The sequence below is a fragment of the Ceratotherium simum genome, chromosome 17 (genome assembly GCF_057802395.1).
Source record: "Ceratotherium simum simum isolate JZ-2026a chromosome 17, ASM5780239v1, whole genome shotgun sequence".
NCBI lineage: Eukaryota > Metazoa > Chordata > Mammalia > Perissodactyla > Rhinocerotidae > Ceratotherium > Ceratotherium simum.
Genome location: NC_141916.1, coordinates 12,306,308 through 12,325,584, shown reverse-complemented (window position 1 = coordinate 12,325,584; position 19,277 = coordinate 12,306,308). Strand labels below are relative to the sequence as shown.

Here is a 19,277-nt window from a genome sequence, read left to right as displayed (position 1 = left end):
CTTGATCACTTCCGGGAACTGTTTCATCCTCTTCCCACAGGGACCGTAATACCAGGTCTCCCCCTGCCAGCGGTGGCTACCCTTCTTGATGCGCACCTCTCTCCGCCACCTGCCAGAGAAGCACACGGGCCCTGCCGCCAGGTCACACCCCTACCCACTCTCAAGCCACCCAGGAGCCAAGCCCACTTAGCAGATGACCCTCTCTGCATCAGTCTCACTAGAACTGCATGTAGAGGCAAAGGGAGCATAAACACAAGCTTGGCCAGAAGGCAGACCTGAGCTCCACAAACCCTCAGGACCTCAGGGTAAAGCGATACACCAAACTGCCCAAGCCCAGAAAGACCTCCACCCCTCCCTTTACAAAGTCAGTGAGATGAGCAGCCAGAAAACCCCTCCCTGACACCATTCAGGGCAATTACTGGGTTTTCAGTAAAGAGGATGAAGACGGAAGGGAAAAAAGGCAGAAAAGACAGAGGGTGGGGAGGCAAGCAGAAAAATAAACTGGCTGCTGACTGTAACTCCATAGGCCGGGGTTTAGTAAGGAACTCTGTGTTTTTTTTTTTTTTTTAACATTTTTTATTTTTTTTGTGTGAGGAAGATTGGCCCTGAGCTAACATCTGCCAATCCTCCCCTTTTTGCTGAGGAAGACTGGCCCTGGGCTAACATCCACGCCCACCTTCCTCCACTTTATATGGGATGCCGCCACAGCATGGCTTGCCAAGAGGCGCGTCAGTGTGTGCCCGGGATCCCAACTTGCGAACCCCGGGCCGCCGCAGCAGAGCATGTACACTTAACCCCTTGCACCACCAGGCCAGCCCCAGAACTCTGTGTTCTGAGCAACACGTTATTCTAAGACTAAGCCTTATCTTTCTCTCAAAACTTTAAGCAGAACTTGGTGACCACCAGTTGCCTAGAGGGGCAGGGGTAGGGAAGATCAGGATGGGAATTATTCCTACAAGGCCCTCAATGGCAGCTGCTGGCTCACTCTGGTCATGTACTGTTCCTGCCCTTACCTCTCCAAAGAGCACCAAAAAAAAAAAAAAAAAATCTCAATTCATCGAGACTAAGCCACTCCCCACACTAGCCACTCCTCATTTACAGCTATCCTTTCTCTGAGGACATAGGACAAGTTAGCTAATTTGGAGATCTGAGCCCTAGGGTCACCAGCTGGGTTTGGAAATAATAACAGCTGTAGCCCCTGAGCGAAAAACGGATTGGTCACAAGATGAGGCAAGAATAGGTAAAGTGAGGCAGACCCCAAGAGAGGCAGAAGGAAAGCCTAGGAATCTCATACAGAGAAACATTATCATTTAGACAACTGTCATTTAATCCATTCTTGTCTAGCCCATCCTCCCCATCTCAGATGAGAGGAGCTCCCTTCCCTTCTTCCTAGAGTCCCTCATTAAATTGTCAAGGTCAATGCATGTAGCAAACTAGAGCATTTACCCATGTTGGAGGGGAAGACGAACTTCTTCTGGGGTAGCAATACGTCTCCTCAGGACATCACCTTGGGAGGAAGATAGGGGATACCCAAATTAAGAGCTCAAGCAAAATAGTGAAACAATAGGCCAACAAGGAAAGGCTAAATGCCACACGGGTCAGACCCTTTTCCTAAAAGTACCTAGGGGTAAAACAGGATCTGGACACTCACCACTGCCAGAAGCAGTGACTCCTTCTCCAGTGATCTCTTCCAGGTCAGCAGTGGTTTCAGGGAAGCTGCTGACATCCTTGTTTGCTGGGGATGCTGTTGGGAAGACAGCTGCTGGGGAAGCTGCAGGGGACACTTTTGGGGAGATCACTGGGGAGGCCGTCAAGGAGACTTCTGAGGAGACTGGTGGGAGGACTGCTGAGGAAGTTGGAGAAACCGTAGGGAAGGCTGCTGGGGAGATGACGGGTGAGATTTCCGGAGAGGCTGCTGGAGAAACTGCTGGGGAGACTTCTGGGGAGATTTCCGGGGAGGCTGCTGGAGAAACAGCCAGGGAGATTGCTGGGGAGGCTGCTGGCGAGACTGCTGGTGAGGTTGCTGGATGTAGCTGAATAGTGGATGACTGGTCAGAGGCCGGCTGGGTCAGAGGTGGTGGGAAGTCTGAAGCCTGAGTCTCCATTTCTTCTTCTTCTGCATCACTACCATTATTCAGGTCAAAGCTGTTGTCTAGAATCCAAAGGGACAGGATGGGTAAAGGAAAAATGGCGTCATATAAAACAAGAGACTCTACTCAGTCAAACCTGGACTAAGCTAAATAGGGTTATTTCAAGGGCTTTTCTCTAGGGCTGGAAAAAGAAAAGTAGCCTCTGGCTGTCCTCCCCAACCATTCATGAAGGTTAAAGGGCAAAGCTGCTGTCATTGTGTGAAGAAATACCTTTCACCTGAAGCCAGTAAGGCCTTTGGCCTCCTTTTTCCTGCAAACTCCAAGTCTCACAAGTTCTTTTGGGCACAGGGCAAAAGTCAGAGTGTAGCAGCCTGTGCATTTTTTAGTCCCCCTATACACTATCCCATAGTCCCCTCAGCTCCCAGCCAGGTGCTCTCACAGATTTCCCACCCCTAAGGCCCTAACTATGGAAACTGTTCTCTCACCTTTTCCTAGGTCAAGGACTTTCTTTGTCCTACCTCTCCTCACTTACCTTGCAGGACAGACTCCCCAAGGACAGGTGGCGAGGTGGGGCTGGCAAAGATAGAGGCTGAAGTTTGACTGTCATCTGCCAGGAGACTGAAGGCAGTGGCGTTATTGAGGGAAGGGCAGTCAAGAGCAGAAATCACAGGGCTGTCCTCAAGAGGCAGCTTGTCCTCCGCACCCATCAGCTCCGTGTCATCTATACCATAGAGTCCTCCACTTACTGGCTCTTCAGGGAGTGGAAAAATCAGAAAGCAAGACTTAAGAAATACTGGTCTGAATATATCCAATTCTAGTTCCCATTGTGTGAAGGTTCTTTCTAATATTAAATTAGGGAAATTTTACAGCCCTCTCTCTCAAAGAGTAAAGTCACCAGGCTATAAGGATTGTAAAAGCTTGAAGTAGAAATGAAGGGAAAGGCACTGGCCCTGTACCAACCCACAGACTAATGCAAAATTCTAGCATCTATCATAAAATAGGCCTTTCTTATATCTCAGAGGGGTAAAAGGTAATTGTTCACTGGCAAATGCTTTCTTTCTAGCTAGTGAGAACCCAAATAGCCCAACTATGTGGTAATAAGTCCCTATCCAGTGAATTATTACGGCCCAGGGCTCCTGGCCAAAAGGAACACTGGGAGAGGACCTGGGAAATGAACCAATTCAGCTCAGAGTGCAGTTGGCCCAGTCAGGCCGGTGGCATGAAACTGGTCTGCCACAGGATTATCTGGAGGCCCCAATGCCCGAGATTCCTGAATACTTTCCGTGGTTTACTATCTCTTCCAGGTGGTAGAAGCTGGCTACCCTCCGCATGGATGAGTTGAAGAGAGCCACCCTCCAAGCCTACCTTGTGCCAGAGTGTTGAAGGGCTCCAGAGAGACTTCACTGAGGATTGGAGTGTCTTCCAGTTGATCAGGAAGATGTGAAGGATCATCTAAGCAGCTCACTGTGGGGTCAGGGACCAAGACTGAGACCTCTTGGTGTAATGATTCCACAGAAGGGACCGAGCCATTGTAGCCACACATTTTCAGTTCTAGGAAATCCCAGGAGAGGGCAAAAATGAAAATCAATGCCTTCAGTGGTTCATTTAGCTTTAGGAGGCAGTCAGTCTTTGCTAGAGGAATGTTCATTCTTTCAGCATTTATGGGTACCAGTTCTATGTTGGGTACCAATCACACCAAGATACTGAATAAGTAGAGAAGTGTTAGTAAAATCCTACAGCAGATAAAGAGAGGGGAAAGGAGAGTGGAGTCTGAGACAAGAACTCCATCACATACTCAGCTATTTCCCCATCCAGTGGGAACAAGCGGTAAACAGAGAAAACATCCTATAATTTTACAAGGTGGTCACCCTTGTACTTGGAATCAATAGCAACCTAAGCATTTATCTATTTTGAGGGAAAAGGTGAGAGGGACTGTCACAGGTACCAATGCTAACAATAACAAAGAAAGAAAACTATGAGCAGACAAGCAATGGTATGCTCTGCCTGCTTCCTTCCATCCGTCACGAGCCAATCACTCCTAGGGATCAGCTCAGTTTAGCAGCCAGTCTGGCCCTGCCACAGTCAAGTCAAATTGGCCTCAATGTCCCCTGCTAATGCCCCAACCCCTTCCTATATTTTGGAAGAAGCCCTTCTTGATGCAGGGTATCTGTTGGGGCTGTTTCGGGCTCGCCCACCTGCCCTCTCCAGGCCAGCAGCTCTGCATGAGCTTGAAATAATTTGCTCTCCCACTCGCGAGCTGGTGCTGCTGCCACAAAAACACCAGCCACTTGGCTCTGCTAATCACCAACATGCAAATCAGCCTCCACTGCAGAGAGCTGGAAAGACAAGTTTTCCTCACCTCAAAAAGCCACTGCCCCCCACAGCCCGTTTTCCATCTCCCAACCCAGCTCATGGACCCAGTTATACCTGGCTGCTCTTCTTCCAGCTCCAAGCTGCCTACCAAGCCAGTGCCATTCTCTGCCACAACTGAAGACAGCTCCTTTTCTGCCGCCTCATCAGGATGGATACTACTGCCTACCTCCTGGGAGGGTGCAAAGGTCTGGATGCTAGATCCCAACATAGGAGAAGTCTGTGGGGAGGTGAAAAAAGTAGGGGGTCCATTGGGCATCACCTCAAAATTCTGGTCAGGAAAGGAATCATACAGTTCCTGTGAGTCAAAGTTAAGCCCCATGGGACTCTGGGTACCGTTGGCCCAGAACTCTTGGCTCCCAGACCGAAGGTTAGTGTTGTGACTTGGGGATGAAGATTGCCGGCTGCCCCCAAGGATGCCGTTGAGCGGGTACTGTCCCCCCGAGAACTGGGAGAGAAGGGGTGGGTCCTTGAGGTTGCTGCCAGGATTGGCAGATGGGTACTGTGAGTAGTTCCAGAGACAGTCGTAGGCCACGTTGGGGTGATGGAGGTGTGAGGTGTTGGAGGAGTGGGGAGCAGAATTCAAAATCCCTGAAGTAGTAGTGTGAGATACAGTAGATAAGCCATTAACATTCACATCCCCATTCAAACCTGGCAGAGAAGGAGGGAAAAGGGTCAGTTACATATATGTATGCAAGTAACTCTACCAACTTTACCAAAAGAACAGCACTGACTAGAAAAAGGGAAGGTGAAGGGGAGGGGGATTCCCCCTCTGTTATATTTATAGCTTTTCAGTCTCCAGGGAACACCAAACCCAGATGCTCCTGGATGTAAGCTTAGCAACTGCTGCTGAGTAGGGGGCTGGGGAGCTCTCCTGCCTACCACAGGAGCGACCAGCAGAGAGCTAGCTGCTGCGGATGCTCAGGGCTTTTAATTTTTTTAAATGAAGCTGTCTGCAGACTCCCTACAGTGACTTGCATTCTTCTCCACCCTCATTCCCTAGAGGAATTCTTTCCTTGGAGTGGCATGACTGAATTCTCCAGCAGTGCCCCCTCGCCCTTTCCCCAGTGCCTGTTTGGCCCTGCAGTGGCACCAGAAGGGACAGCCTCCACCTCACTGGCACATGCAGATCCAGCACTTTGTGCTGGGCTAAGAATAGAATTTGCAGTCACCACAGCAGCAAGATCCCAGCTCAGAAGGCTAGGCTTGGCCCCTCCCCATAGGCACTGGAGGGTAACAGGCAGGGGGAAAAATCTCTGCATGACCAGTACTGCAGACTTCAGTTCTCAAGACCAATGGCAACCTCTGGACTGGAGGACAATCAAATAAAAGGAACCAAGATACTAAGGAAGCTGGAGGTGGGTAGGGGTCCTCCAGTGAAATAACGGAGCTTCTATCTGCAACTCCTTTGTGCAGGATAGGAGGGAGAGGTGGTAAGTATAAGCCTGTGGCAGTATTTTTCTGCTGCAAGGAAGGAGGAAAGTATTTGGGCTTCTCTCTGCTTCCAAGCATAAAGCACCTGAAACCCAGGCAAGATTAGAGAGGTACTTGGCAGAACCAAGATACAGAACAACTGATAAGCCAAATCCAGGAAAAGACCCAATCTTGGCAGCAACACTTCCATCTGGAATTATAGATGTTTCTCTCTGGGGAACTAGGTAGCATTAAAACCCTCCCTGTCTCTATCTTCTATCCTCAAGGACAGGTGGTGCTACAGGCACTTCAAGCATTTGCCCTCTTCTCTGCTGCACAAACTAAAAGGCAAACACATCCCAACCTTCACCCAACTCTTCCATCCCCAGTCCTAGGGGTGGCTTCTCCAACCTCTTAAAAACAGCTTCTCGGAGGTTCAGCCCTTTATCTCTCTCTCGTGGGTCCAACCTGGTTATCAGAAGCCGTAGCCATCTCACCACTCTCTGGCAGTAGCCAGGGGAACAGGGCTAATAGAAGAGCAGGCTAAAATGAAAAAGCCAGTATGTTTTTCTAATCCCTTGCAACCTTAAGTCAAAACTAAAAGTGTTGCTTCCATAAACCCCTAGAACTTGTTCTTAGAGACTTGATTTCTCTCTAGCCCCTGGAGTTCTATGGATTCACTTCCTCCCTCCCCACCCGGCAGGAAAGTGAGCTTTGTGAGGCAGCTAGCCCGGAGGGGAGCCAAACCTTGTCCCATCAACCTGCTCTAAAGGAATGATGCCCACTCCCTCCCCAGGCCCTGTGGCCCTCACACTCACTTTTCCCTTGCTGGGGGAAGTTCATGGGAGACCCGTTAGTGTAGAGGCCCTCCCCTGAGGAGGGAGAGGGTTTCAGTCCTGAGGCAGCAGGTGCAGGGGGAAGGCCAGTAAAGTTAAAATGGTCGTTTGCCTCCATTTCTGTAGGAGGGGAGAGAGAGGGGGAAAAAAAAATACTGGCGGTTAAACAAGGTTATGTCACCTGGAATCTCTAGAGGGAATGCCCCCTCCCCTCCATCTACTTACCCTTCTCCTACCTAAGTTCTAGGGGGAGGGTAGAGGTTGAAAAAGAGAAGAAGAGGAGGAAATATACCCCTAACCTGGGTAATGACTCTATTGAAATAGTCTTTTAAAGTCAGCCTTGTAGAGATCAAAACAGTGAGAAAAACCAAGATATAAGCCTGAAGGAGTCTTCCCCTTGTGTAAGCCCCACCCTCTTAACTCCCAGCCCTGGCTACCCCTCTACATTAGATATTAGCCCTCTATTGTAACATTTAACATTCTCCATCCTTTTGCTTTTTTCCCCTCAAGGTAAGGCCAGAGTCCCACTGCCAGGGTCCACAGAAGGTTCTCAAAGCCATCTTTTTGATAGGAAGCCATGGAGATGTGGGTGTTGGCAGAAAAAGCATATTTGATATATATCCTGCTTTGTTTTATTATTATACTCGAGTTAAACAATTTCCACATTATTCTTTTTTTTCTTTTGTGAGGAAGATCAGTCCTGAGCTAACATCCATGCCAATCCTCCTCTCTTTTTGCTGAGGAAGACTGGCACTGAGCTAACATCTATTGCCAACCCTCCTCCTTTTTTTCCCCTTTTTCTCCCCAAGGCCCCAGCAGATAGTTGTACATCATAGTTGCACATCCTTCTGGTTGCAGTATGGGGACGCCACCTCAGCACGGCTGGACAAGCGGTGCGTAGGTGCGCACCCGGGCCGCCAGTAGCAGAGCGCCCGCAATTAACCGCTAAGCCATGGGGCCAGCCCCAACAATTTCCACATTATTCTATCCATAGCCCTGGACATCTGAAGAAGACAGTACAGTTACCTTAGTAAAGAGATTTGAAAAGGAGAATATATTTCAGGAAAGGTGACCATAATGGCAAAACACAAATCATCCAGCAATACTTCTACTCTTTTTTGATGGGAACTACTACACTCTCCAAGAACATAGCTCAGAAAAATGTCCGAGGTGGAAAACTGATTAAATAAGAGGATGTCCCAAGGAATATTATTCTGTTATGTCTACTATGGTTACTTCCTAATGATATGGTTTTGTGGCTTAAATGTAAAGGGTCATGGAGAGAATAGCTGGATACTTATATTGGTAAAGTGCAGCGGCTCACTGGGGAATAGTATGGTTAAAAAGCTTTTCACCCTCTCCTGAATACGAGGTGATAATCTACTAGGAATGATGAAAAGTGAAGCCCTTGATCAGAATAAATTTAACTATGATAGATCAAAGAGAAGAGGCAAGAAAGATAGGAAGCAGAAGCCAGAATTACTGGTAAAATCTGACACATCAATCAGATACTTATGATGTACAAGTGCATACTAATTTGATATGTGAGAGACATGATCTGTCTTGATACAGAAAAAGCAACTCCCTGGGTTCCTATGTTTTAAAAAGGGGCAGAAGAATTCAGGGAGAAAGATTTCTTTATCAACTCCCAAGATGAGGCAATAAGCAGACCTAGGTGATGTTTTAAAATAGTCTCTTTTTAAAAACAACCAGAAGTAAAGCTTTTTAAAGAAGGAATAAATTGGTTAAGAACATAGATGACCACTGCCCAAAGTCTGCAAGAGTCATGTTTCTGAATATGCTAGATAACGCAATTAGACACCATTAGGTACATATGTGAATCTAACATAATTCTGATCATGAAATATAAACCCTGTATAGTATATGGCATGATAGCTATAAGATTTTCCAGGCTAAATACCATAATTGTCTCTACTTCATCAATTTTAACTGAAATTTTAAAAAATAAAAAACAAAAGCAATTTGTATTTTGCTGATTTAAGAAGAAAAAGCTTTTAGGACTGACATCTCACATACAGGATTTCCCATCTTCACCCTAGAATAAGCAGCAGACCTAAACCTGCTATACATCAATGAAGAAAATGAGTCTCTTTAGAGAAAGACCTCAGGGTCTCCCAGGATTTCCCTTTGTTAAGGGCCACTCCTCAGTAGTAAGGAATCTGAAAAATAAGAATCATAAGATTAATGATTCTTCTGAAATGAAAGACATCAAGGAGGAAAGTTCATTCCCTAATCCTCTAGGGCAGGTTCCTTCCAAAGCTTACATCACAGGTAAAGAGGACATGCAGTAATTCATTTCAGAAGTCCTAGAAATGCTATGCCTGGAGAACCAATCTCATCTGATCTCCACCTCTCCCCTCCCCGAGTGTAAGGCACAGCTAAACCTCCCCTGGTGTACGTGACACACACACACCTTCTTCTCCTATGTGCACTGGACTATATGCTCCCATTCAATGATAGGCCACAGTTCATTTTTCCATTTTCTATTTGAATCCATGAGGAAACTAGTGATCACCTGCTCTCTGCTACTCTGGGAAAGCACAGCATTTCCTGTCTCATAAATTACATACTAATGAGAAAAAATGGATGGCTCACAGAAATCAGACAAGTAAAAGGAATGGGAAGTTATCTAGTGCCTGAGGTCTGTTTCCCCACTAGCCTCTACTGAAGGGTCATCAGGACCACAAACACTTCATTTACAAGAAGCTTCCTAGAAACATAAAATACTCTTTGTGCTGGGCAGGGAGATCAGCACAACACAGTGGGCTCTAGATTCAAATCCCAGCTCTACTACCACTAGCTGTGTGACCTTGGAAAAGTTACTTAACATTGCTGAGCCTCAGTTTCACCATTAGTAAAAATTTTAGTACCTACCTCCAGGGCTTGTGAGGATTAAATGAGAAAATCTATATAAAGGACCTAGCACAGAGCCTGTCACCCAGCAAGCACTCAATAAATGTTAGCTATTATTAGACAAAAAGAGTAGAGACTGTTCAGTTTTCAAAAGGATAATCAAGTCCAAAAGGTCAAAATATAATATAAATATAATTTAAAACCATTACGAGTATGGGAGATACTACAAAACTAGAGATGGTCCTCTCAGCCTGACTTTCTTATATGCAACTTGACTCTTGATTTCAGATGTCACTTAAAAATGGGATCACTGTATGGGAATGCAAAGAAAATGTGGACAGCTCCTCTCAGCAATAAACCCAGGGTTATTTTTATTTTTATTTTTTTGTGAGGAAGACCAGCTCTGAGCTAACATCTATTGCCAATCCTCCTCCTTTTTCTCCCCAAAGCCCCAGTAGATAGTTGTATGTCACAGTTGCACATCCTTCTAGTTGCTGTATGTGGGACGCCGCCTCAGCATGGCCAGAGAAGCAGTGTGTCGGTGCGCGTCTGGGATCCAAACCCGGGCCCCAGTAGCGGAGCGCACCCACTTAACCGCTAAGCCACGTCATTTTAACCTTCCTACCCAAGATGCTTTTCACAATAAAGCCTGAAGGTAAATTATACCCTCCCATCTAGAGCTAGTAAGGAGAAGGGTAAAGCAAAGGAAGTGTCTCCCTTTGAACTAATAGGATTTGGGCCAAATGAAAAAAGAAATCAGTCAGTGCCCAACCCCCAGAATAGCAGGCAGCTCTCATGACCAGGAAGTACAATCAGGCCAGCACCCAGCCCAGTCCCAGTAGTATGTAAATGGATCTCTTAAGAGCCTCTCTGCTTCATTTATAAGAGTTAAGAGACATTGCCCCTTAAGCTTCAAGCAGTAAAGCCCTTGCCAAATGGCCAAATAGGCTGCTTTTCTCTCAGTTACAACTGAAGAGTTACTTATTCTGTGGACCTGTGACATGGGTTTAATAGAAAAAGGCTGAGAATACATAAAATGTTAAAATAAATATAAAAGATTTCAACACTGTTGCAGGTGCCCTGACCAATCCTAAGACTCAGACCTCTGAGGCTACCCCCAGAAAGACAAGACACTGGAGCCTGCCCGGTGGCGTACTGGTTAAGTTCGCACACTCCACTCCAGTGGCCAGGGATTCGCAGGTTCGGATCCCCAGGCGCGGCCCTACGTACCGCTTGTCAAGCCATGCTGTGGCGGTCCCATATAAAGAAGAGGAAGATGGGCACGGATGTTAGCCCAGGGCCAACCTTCCTCAGCAAAAAGGAGCTTTGGTAGCACATGTTAGCTCAGGGCTAATCTTCCTCACACACACACACAAAAGACAAGACACTAACACCACCCATCAGGACACTTTGGCAGTACCTGCAGTTCTTTGGTTCATTCTTCCCATATAGTATACCAAAATCCCACATATAGAGAGGTTTCTAATTTTTTATTTTTTTGGAAGAAGCGGGAGAGATTTCAAACGTTTATCTTTACTAAACAGCAAATGCAATTTTGCATATAATAAATCAATCACACCACTACATTTTAGCTCCATAATTGTGAATGTCATGAAGGATATTTCTCAACTCTACACATTCCTGGATTCACCCACCATACTCTAATACAGCGGTTCCCAACCAGGGGTGATTCTGCCCTCAGGGGACATTTAGTAATGTCGAAAGGTATATACTACTATCATTTAGTAAGTAGAAGATAGGGATGCTTCTAATGATCCTGCAATACAGGAGATAGCCCATCACAACAAAGAATTATCTGGCCCAAGATATTAATAGTGCCAAAGTTGAAAAACCCTGCTCTAATACAAAGCTGCCCCATGGGGAAGTTCCAGAAGTTTTCATTACTCTCAGTTCCTGATGCTGCCAACAAGGATGCTCTGACTTTTATATCTAAAAACCCCTTCCCTGGCTAAACTGTCTTCCTACACCAACACAGAGTTCCAAGTGCCAAGCCACAAAATCAACATGCCTCTTCCCTAGTCAGGATAGCCCATTCTTTTTTTTTTTTTTTTTTGTGAGGAAGATCAGCCCTGAGCTAACATCCACGCCAATCCTCCTCTTTTTGCTGAGGAAGACTGGCCCTGAGCTAACATCCATGCCCTTCTTCCTCTACTTTACGTGGGAGGCCACCACAGCGTGGCCTGACAAGCGGGGCGTCAGTGCGCACCGGGATCCGAACCTGGGCCGCCAGCAGCGGAGCATGCGCACTTAACTGCTACGCCATGGGGCCGGCCCCAGGATAGCCCATTCTGATGGCCCTGGTAACAATCTTACCTAGGAACTCTGACCCAAACTACAGCATGTACTGACTGAGGCTCACACTCTCAAAATGTCCCTTCCTTAACTCCCTTTCCTAGTCAGGACAGTGAGGCAGGAGGAAGATGACTGAAAGTAGGAAGATTATACTAAGGGGGGCTACTCAGAGGCAACTGCCATGTCCAGGCTGCTCAGAACAAATGATTGTTCTCCGTCCTTATTTCTTCTAAACTATGTAGGTTCTACAGCAACCATCACATATTAAGTTCTACCATTATATCTCCAGCACCTAATTTAGTGCTAAAAACATTAAAAAACCAAAGGAAATATTTATTGAACCCATAGATTGAACGAACAAATGAATAAATCCATCTTTTCAGCCACTACCAGCTTACTCATTCAATAAAGGTTGTGGGTTTTGCTCCTACTATTCTCAGAGAACAAAAAAAATTCAGCTTCATTCTTCATAGAGATACAATTTCTAGAGGGAAGAAAGGCCCCAAATCTTGATGTATTTTAGACAGCTGTTCCGTACAGAAAATAAGGCCTGAAAACAGGGAAGTAGTGAGAATGTAAAAAGGCAATAAATTTAAGCTCTAAATTAGTAAAATCAAGTTCTGCTTGATTTAACTGAACACTCAAGATACACAGTAGGTTTTAAAATATTTGTTGACTGAATAAAGGAATGACATAATCTAGGCTAGCTTCTGCCACAGCTCTGGTCACTTTACTGTCAGAGGACTGGAAGTGTCTCTGAAATTGGAGGACATTAAAAGCTACACTCCTGAGGTTGTAACAAGCTTATTTCCCTCTTCCAACTCTGATTGTTTCTCAGAATTTCGGGTCTAACAGTTAAGGACTCCACCCTTTCCTTCAAGAAGATGTCCCCCTCCCCCCAAAAAACCTGAGCTGAGCAGGCAGGTTAAGAATTCTGTTTAGTGAGGCAGGTTATAGAGAGCTGAGCTCAATTCCAGGAGACCAAAAGTAAGGAGACCACCCATCTCTTAAGAACCCTCATGTTTAGTTTTTTGATGAATTTTTGGAAAGATTACATTATTCTTTTAGTCTGTAAAATGCCCCCTTAATTATTCTCTACAGCTAGGAGAAGGACAAAACACTAAGTCACACGGTAACACAATGCTACTTTTACTGCCAGTGACCCAATCCAAGAACAATCTCCAGAGCTCTTCACAGACAGGTTGTTTTGTGGAATTTTATAAATTTCAAAATTATGCAGGCCAACAAGCTGGTAAAAAATGCACCTTCTGACCCATGTGCAACAATGCTGATAAAGTATTAATCTTGGGTTATGAGGTATATGAGGACATCCATATCCCAAGAAACAAATCAGGAAGATTTGCCCCAGGAAATACCTCAACAGTTTTATACTTCACTCTATGTCCTAGGACATTAAAAACTTGGGCACTATTGCCTCACTGCACACATCTCACACAAGGTCAGACATCACACCAACTATTGGACTAACTTTCACACTCTTAACAGTAAAAGAACATAGCAGACCTCTTCAGAGGTGATAAGAAAGGTCAACAGCAGCAAGACACAGTCAGTAACCCTAACAAGCTTTCCGTCTCTCTTGGCAACACCTGATTCCAGAACCACAAGACTGCAAGATGAGCCTCTCCAGGCATTCTAGATTTCTGACTGGCTCTGAGGTCAGCCCTCCTAGTTCTCTCTGTATCTCAAATTTTTTCCTTTAGGGAGAGGCTAAAAAAAGACCAGTCAATATCAAGAAGTCCACATCTCTGGGAGAAAAATGCATCCATTTTACAAGAAGGCCACGAAAGGTTTGCTTCATTCAGCTTTCTGATCAATCATGTATCAAATGAAGTCAATATCTACTTTCTCAAAATCAACTTCTATTTCTTTTAAAGAGTCCAGAGAAAAAAGTAGTCTTTCTCCTTCTTTCACTCTTTTAACCCCCAACAGGGAAAATGAATTTACTATTCTGTCAGGTCCCAATTTAGGGAAACAAAGGTTGAAGAAAGGGGAACTTAAAATCAGTGTCAACTCAACCCTATCAGAAAGCAACTCAAAGGAACCAACCAGTCAAACAGAGGGGCAAGAAAAAGGACAATGACATTGGACTTGGTTTTACTGTTTCTAGCATATCAATCCCAACAGCTCCAGTGAAAAGAGCAATGATGCTATCCTAACAATGATGCTGCTGTCACACAACCATATATGTCTATTTGTTCCCACCCTGGAGCTTTAATCTAGGAAAACTACAATTCGGGTGGGAGATTTGTGACTGGGAAAAACTGAAAATATTATTTAAATGCCAGGATTAAACAGTCTTCAGGATAGTGCAAATGATCTCAATACCCCACCTGTCAAAATATAAAATCCTTTGGCAAACTCATCTCTAACCAAAGCCAGTGTATAACAAATGCCTGGGGACCGAGTACACACAGTCCATCACTGTATGCCATAGTAGAAATCTCCTGGAGTTATCAGGTGGGAGAAAGAGAAATCTGGACACACGACTTTCCACAGAACAGACGAAAAGCTTACCACTCTCCCAAAAGGGTAATAAGAGAGAAGATGTCTTTTATGGACCAAAGAGTAAGTCACATGATAGCTAACTCTCCTAATTAGTTGGTTCTGCGGAAGGTAAACCCTCCAGCACCCTATGTCAACTAACAGGCTTCCCACAGGGTGGTGACAGGGTTAGGTGAGAGTCACAGGTGAGGAACAAGCCCATCATCCTACTCTGCAAATCAGTCCCTACCCCAACACACGAATGCCATTCACAGCTAAATCTTCCCCATTCTCTCCTCTCCTTCCACCTCTCAGAATCTATCCTTCTTCCCCTCACAAGCTCACTTGCTCAGGTGCTCTGCAATACAGAAACCGTCATACTTAAGAATACATGAAGCAAGATACCAAAAAGCCACTCTCATGCCACAAAAGATTTCAAATCTTCCCGGCAACTCTCTAGGCTGAGGGAATTTGCACCACTTGTATTCAAAGTGGAGCCCTGCTGGTGGATGACTGAGCTTGCTTCTCTTTGACCTCTAGCTCAAAGGAAAAAAAAAATCCAGACAGGGAGACAGAGATGCTCTGGAGGGGGGGACCAGGATGAGTGAGTCAACTGCAGTGACTACTTCCACTTGACAAATTAAGTTTACAAAAAAAAAAAGTCGAACGAAAGGACTCTCAGGCCACATGGTTGGCAGGATCCAAGCTTGCCCAGAAGGCCTCAGAAAATGAAACCAAATCTGATTAAAATGGACATTTCAAAACAACAAGAGACGCAGCAGCAAATGCACAGCTGCCATTTCCCGGCCACTTCCTGCGGGAGGCTTGGGGGAGGGGCTGTTTGTGTACAGATGGAGGTGGAAGCTATCCCCCCCGTGGCCCCCCGAAGGATGCAAATCTCCCACTCCAATAAATCCTACAAAGGATGACTGCTATTGGTATTGCCTTCCCTTGAAAATTGGGAACACCAGGATAGAAAGGGATGATGCAGGATCTTTTCTGCCACGGAAATGGGGATCCTCTTAGGTGAGGGATCCCCCTTGGAAAGGGATCCCTCTTTATTCTTTCCTTCAGCCCCTAAGCCCAGTTCAAATCCGGACGCCTCAGCATCAGCCCCACCAACCTCCATCCCTGGAGGGGGGATTCTCCCGGGACTGAGGGCCCACGCCAAGCTCAGCACCACTCCAGCAAGGCCCCATCCTGCTCGCCACGCTCAAGAGGACGCGCATCCACCCACCCTCCCCGAGGGGGCACCCAGAGACCCCTGGAAGCCCTTCTACCCTCCACTCACCGCTGCCCAAACGCCCCAAGCCCGGCACACGGAGTGTCTCCGCGCCCAGGGAACCCCCTCACCACCCCGGCGCTCGGGCAATCCCCACCCCCACCCCCACCCTAGGAGGTGGAGCCCCTCCCGGGGATTCCACCCCTGTCCCCCCCCCAGGAGTCATCGCCACCAGCCAGGCAGCTTCTCCGCCTCCTCGTCGCCGCTGCCGCCGTCGCCGAGACCTCCACAGCTCCGCCCGCCCCCGCCGCCCCATCCCGGTTCTCCAGCAGCCCCGCCTGCCCCCTCTCCTCCCGGGCCCCTGGGCAGGGAGACCCCAGCCCGGGGCTGGAGCCTGACTGGAAACCAGCCCGAGTCAGCTTCTCGCCCCAGGCGAGGCTCCAGGCGGCTCCGGAGCCCCGATTCCCCGAGGGAAGCCGCGAGGAGAGCGGGGCTCCCTCCCCTCAGGCCCCCAGCCGCAGACCCCACAGACCTGAGGCGGCGGCGTCCAACCCGGCTCGGGGCTTGTCTCTCCCCGGGGGACGGGCGGTTCACATGGCCGCGCTCCGGGCGCCAGGAGGGGAGGGGACCGCGGGGGAGGGGGTCTGGGGTCCGGGAGGGGGGAGGGGGACGCGGCTCAACCGCGGGGCCCGACCGGAGCCAACATGGCCGGCGGGGGAGGAGGCAGCCGGAGCCGGAGGGGGCGGGGAAGCTGCGGCCGAGGGAGAGCCGCCCTCCGCGGCCTCCGCCGCCGGGTCCTAGCGCCGTGAATTCTGGTTTCCCCCGACTCGGATCTGGGTCCTAGCGCCGCGGTGTCTGCAGAGCCTACCGGGCAGCTCCCTCTGCACCATGTCTCATTGTGGGCGGTAGTCCTGCTTCACACTGAGCAAACTGAAAGGCGTGCCGTGGTCCCAAGGTTAACTTAAAAGACGACCAAATTTCTAGGACCAAGGCATGTGCCACTCCCCTAACGTGGGAGGGGGGCGGGGGGGAGAGATGGGGGGAAGGGGGAGGGGGATAATTTCGGTGTCAGTTATTTCCCAGGCTGGGTTGTGGAAAAGTGGAAATGTAGAAGCGGAAAGGTCAGTCAGGAAGTTCAGTCTTGCTAAAGGGGTGGAGAAAGGCAAGAGTCTGTTGCGTCTGCTGCCCACTCACCTCTGTCCCGTGGGGGCAGCCTGGTCCTGCCTGGATCACCACTTTCCCGGCGACATCTGCGGGGCCCTGGAGGTCGGGAAGATTCCTGTGCACAGGAAAAGGAAGCTTGCTCTGGGACCAGACAGGGAAGACCTGAGTCTAGCCTAACCTGGTCAGAGGGGCAGGGGAATGAGCTCGGAAAACTGACCAGCAACTAAGATGCCCCACATTCCACCTATAGCTGCAGTACTTTTTCTGATAGGGCTGTATAATTGTGTGAGACCTTCTGAGAACAGGAAAGAAAAATCTAGCAGAGGACTAGAGTTTGGCTATCATATAAAATGTCTATTGCAGGGCCCCAGGAAGGGGAATAGTGTCACACACGATTGAAAATTTAGAGAATTTCTAGTTCAACCTTCTCTTGTTTGGCAGATGAAGAAATTAAGCCCCAGAAAGGTTAACTAACTTGTTCAAGGTCAAACGGTGGATAAAATGTGTCTAGAAACCAGGTTTCCTTTCCTTGCAACTCAACAGAATTTGCAGGCTTCAAGATAATTCCCATTCAATTCAATGCAATGCAGTTCTACAAACAAATTGCCTAAACTGTGCAAAACTCAGACTGAATATTCTGGAGGAGGAACAGACAGAGTGGGGATGATGAAACTCTGGCAGGCTGGGAGGTCAACAAATACCTTTTCTTCTGGGCGTCTGGGGAGGAAGGAGATCTGAAAACTAGGTAGGGACAGGGCAAGGCAGGGCCAAATACATCAGCCTAGATTGGATTTCCTTACTCCACAGAGGAGTGGGCTCTTCCTGAGTTTTGGGGACAGACTCCACTCCCCACTACAAATGGCTCAGAGAGGCTAAGAAAGAAGCGAGCTTTAGCAAAGCCTCAAAGTGTATGGGCCAGAGGGAGTGGAGGCTAAGAGGGTTAGGAGGGTTTCTCTCCCTCGCCTGAGAAAAGTAGATTATCAGGGGGAAGGAGCAGACAGGTAGAAATCAAAACCCTTCTCTCCTCCCTTTCTAAATGACCTTGAAAAAAAAAATAAAGACCCCCAACAGCCTGCTGACCTCAAATCCTTAGGCAAATAGGGGCCACACTCAGGGGAAAGGGGTCCTTCCTTCTGGAGAAAGCAGGGATCCAGCTAACTTCTGCTAATGAATGCCCCCCTTCCCCAAAATAAAAAATAAACGCAAGAAGAGAGCTCAGGGCATGGTATCGGCTTCCTAAAGGCCAGGAGAGAGAGCTGGTATCCTTTTTTTTCTCTTCCCTTTTCCAGGGCAGATGAGGGAGAACCTTCCTACCTCCCGCCTCCAATCGTAGGGCTGGGGAGTTGGAGACCGGAGGCAGGGGAGGAGCCTGCGCCAGTCAGACGGGTGTAGCCACGCCCCTCCCCCCCAGCCGCACAGCCACACACACCCACCCGCTGGCTCCACTCCGCTCCGGAAGAGCCGGTTACTCCTGTGCCCTACTGACTGCCCCCACCCCTTCCGAGCCCCAGGCCTAGTCTCCAGGGCAACCCCTAGGTCTATCCCAGCCAGCAGCAGTTGGGAAGCGGGGTGTTGGAGAGGAGGGCCACCTGGGATTAGGAAAGAAAGTGGGGCAAGATCCATTCTTCCAGTCTGGTGCAGAGAGACTACAATCATCTTCCTCCCTTGTATAAGACCCCTCCTCATCCTATCTCATCAGAGATCTTCCTTGCTCTTTGAGGAAGGATGAGGGTGGGGTGTCAATATGCCCAACAGCTGGGTGTTTACTTCTTGCCAGAAGCCACCCCAGGCAGCAGCTGTGCTTCTCCCCCCATCCAGACGACAGAGGGCAGACTGACCCCATATGTCCCCAAACATTCCTCAATCCATCAGATGTGGCCAATCCCCCGCCCCATCTCCCTGTAGGACCCTACTAGAAAGGGGAAGGGGCAAATGGTCATTTTTTCAGCAACTTGAGAAGGGTACCTAGGGAATACTCTGAACCTCTTTTAAGCCAGGGCAGTGGGCGGGTAATGAAGAGAATGGGGAGGGTGAAATTAGCACCTGCTCCCCCTTTCTCACTCTCCCTGTGTTCCTGCTGCACCACCCTGACTCTGGGGTCAGCTACCACCGTGCCTGGCTCCACTTTGCAGCCAGATGGCTGGGGCTGGGAGGAGGAAGAGAGAAAGGGAGAGAGAAGGGGATTCGTTTGCATCCCTCTCCCTCTCCAGATACTCCTGGAATTCAACCCCAAACGCCACTGCTGACCACCCTCTCCTCCTCCCAGCTCACTCTCAGCCCATGGACCATGACTCAGAAGAGTCTGAAGCAAATTCAGACACCCTGTCCCCTCATTCTGGAGGGGGTGGTGGTGAGAGCACAAGAAGAGAAGGGACAGAGCTGGGGGCACAGCTGGCCTTGGAGGGAGGAGGAATTCCCCAATGGAGGTGGGGTAATTATTAAAGACCTCCCTTGCCCTGGCTGTTTCACAGTGTTAATAGGGTCTAGTAGGGA

General features: G+C 48.2%; 1 protein-coding gene across 7 annotated transcripts in view; it reads right to left on the bottom strand.

The window, feature by feature from the left end:
- The window catches only part of BAZ2A (bromodomain adjacent to zinc finger domain 2A), a 34,479-nt gene that overhangs the window by 12,423 nt on the left and 2,779 nt on the right, over positions 1-19,277 (bottom strand). For 2 of the 7 annotated variants that reach the window (XM_014786626.2, XM_087442190.1), the window contains exons 2-10: positions 16,815-16,899; positions 6,692-6,829; positions 4,518-5,111; positions 4,286-4,387; positions 3,456-3,641; positions 2,623-2,841; positions 1,652-2,152; positions 1,447-1,507; positions 1-109 (exon numbers count right to left, since the gene is read on the bottom strand). In XM_014786626.2, coding sequence (XP_014642112.1) covers positions 1-109; positions 1,447-1,507; positions 1,652-2,152; positions 2,623-2,841; positions 3,456-3,641; positions 4,286-4,387; positions 4,518-5,111; positions 6,692-6,827 — 1,908 coding nt within the window. In that variant the 5' untranslated portion in view covers positions 6,828-6,829; positions 16,815-16,899. Of the gene's footprint in view, positions 110-1,446; positions 1,508-1,651; positions 2,153-2,622; positions 2,842-3,455; positions 3,642-4,285; positions 4,388-4,517; positions 5,112-6,691; positions 6,830-16,152; positions 16,312-16,814; positions 16,900-17,864; positions 18,096-19,277 lie in introns of those variants that run through there. The other 5 variants (XM_087442193.1, XM_087442194.1, XM_087442192.1 and 2 more) reach the window with 4 other exon arrangements.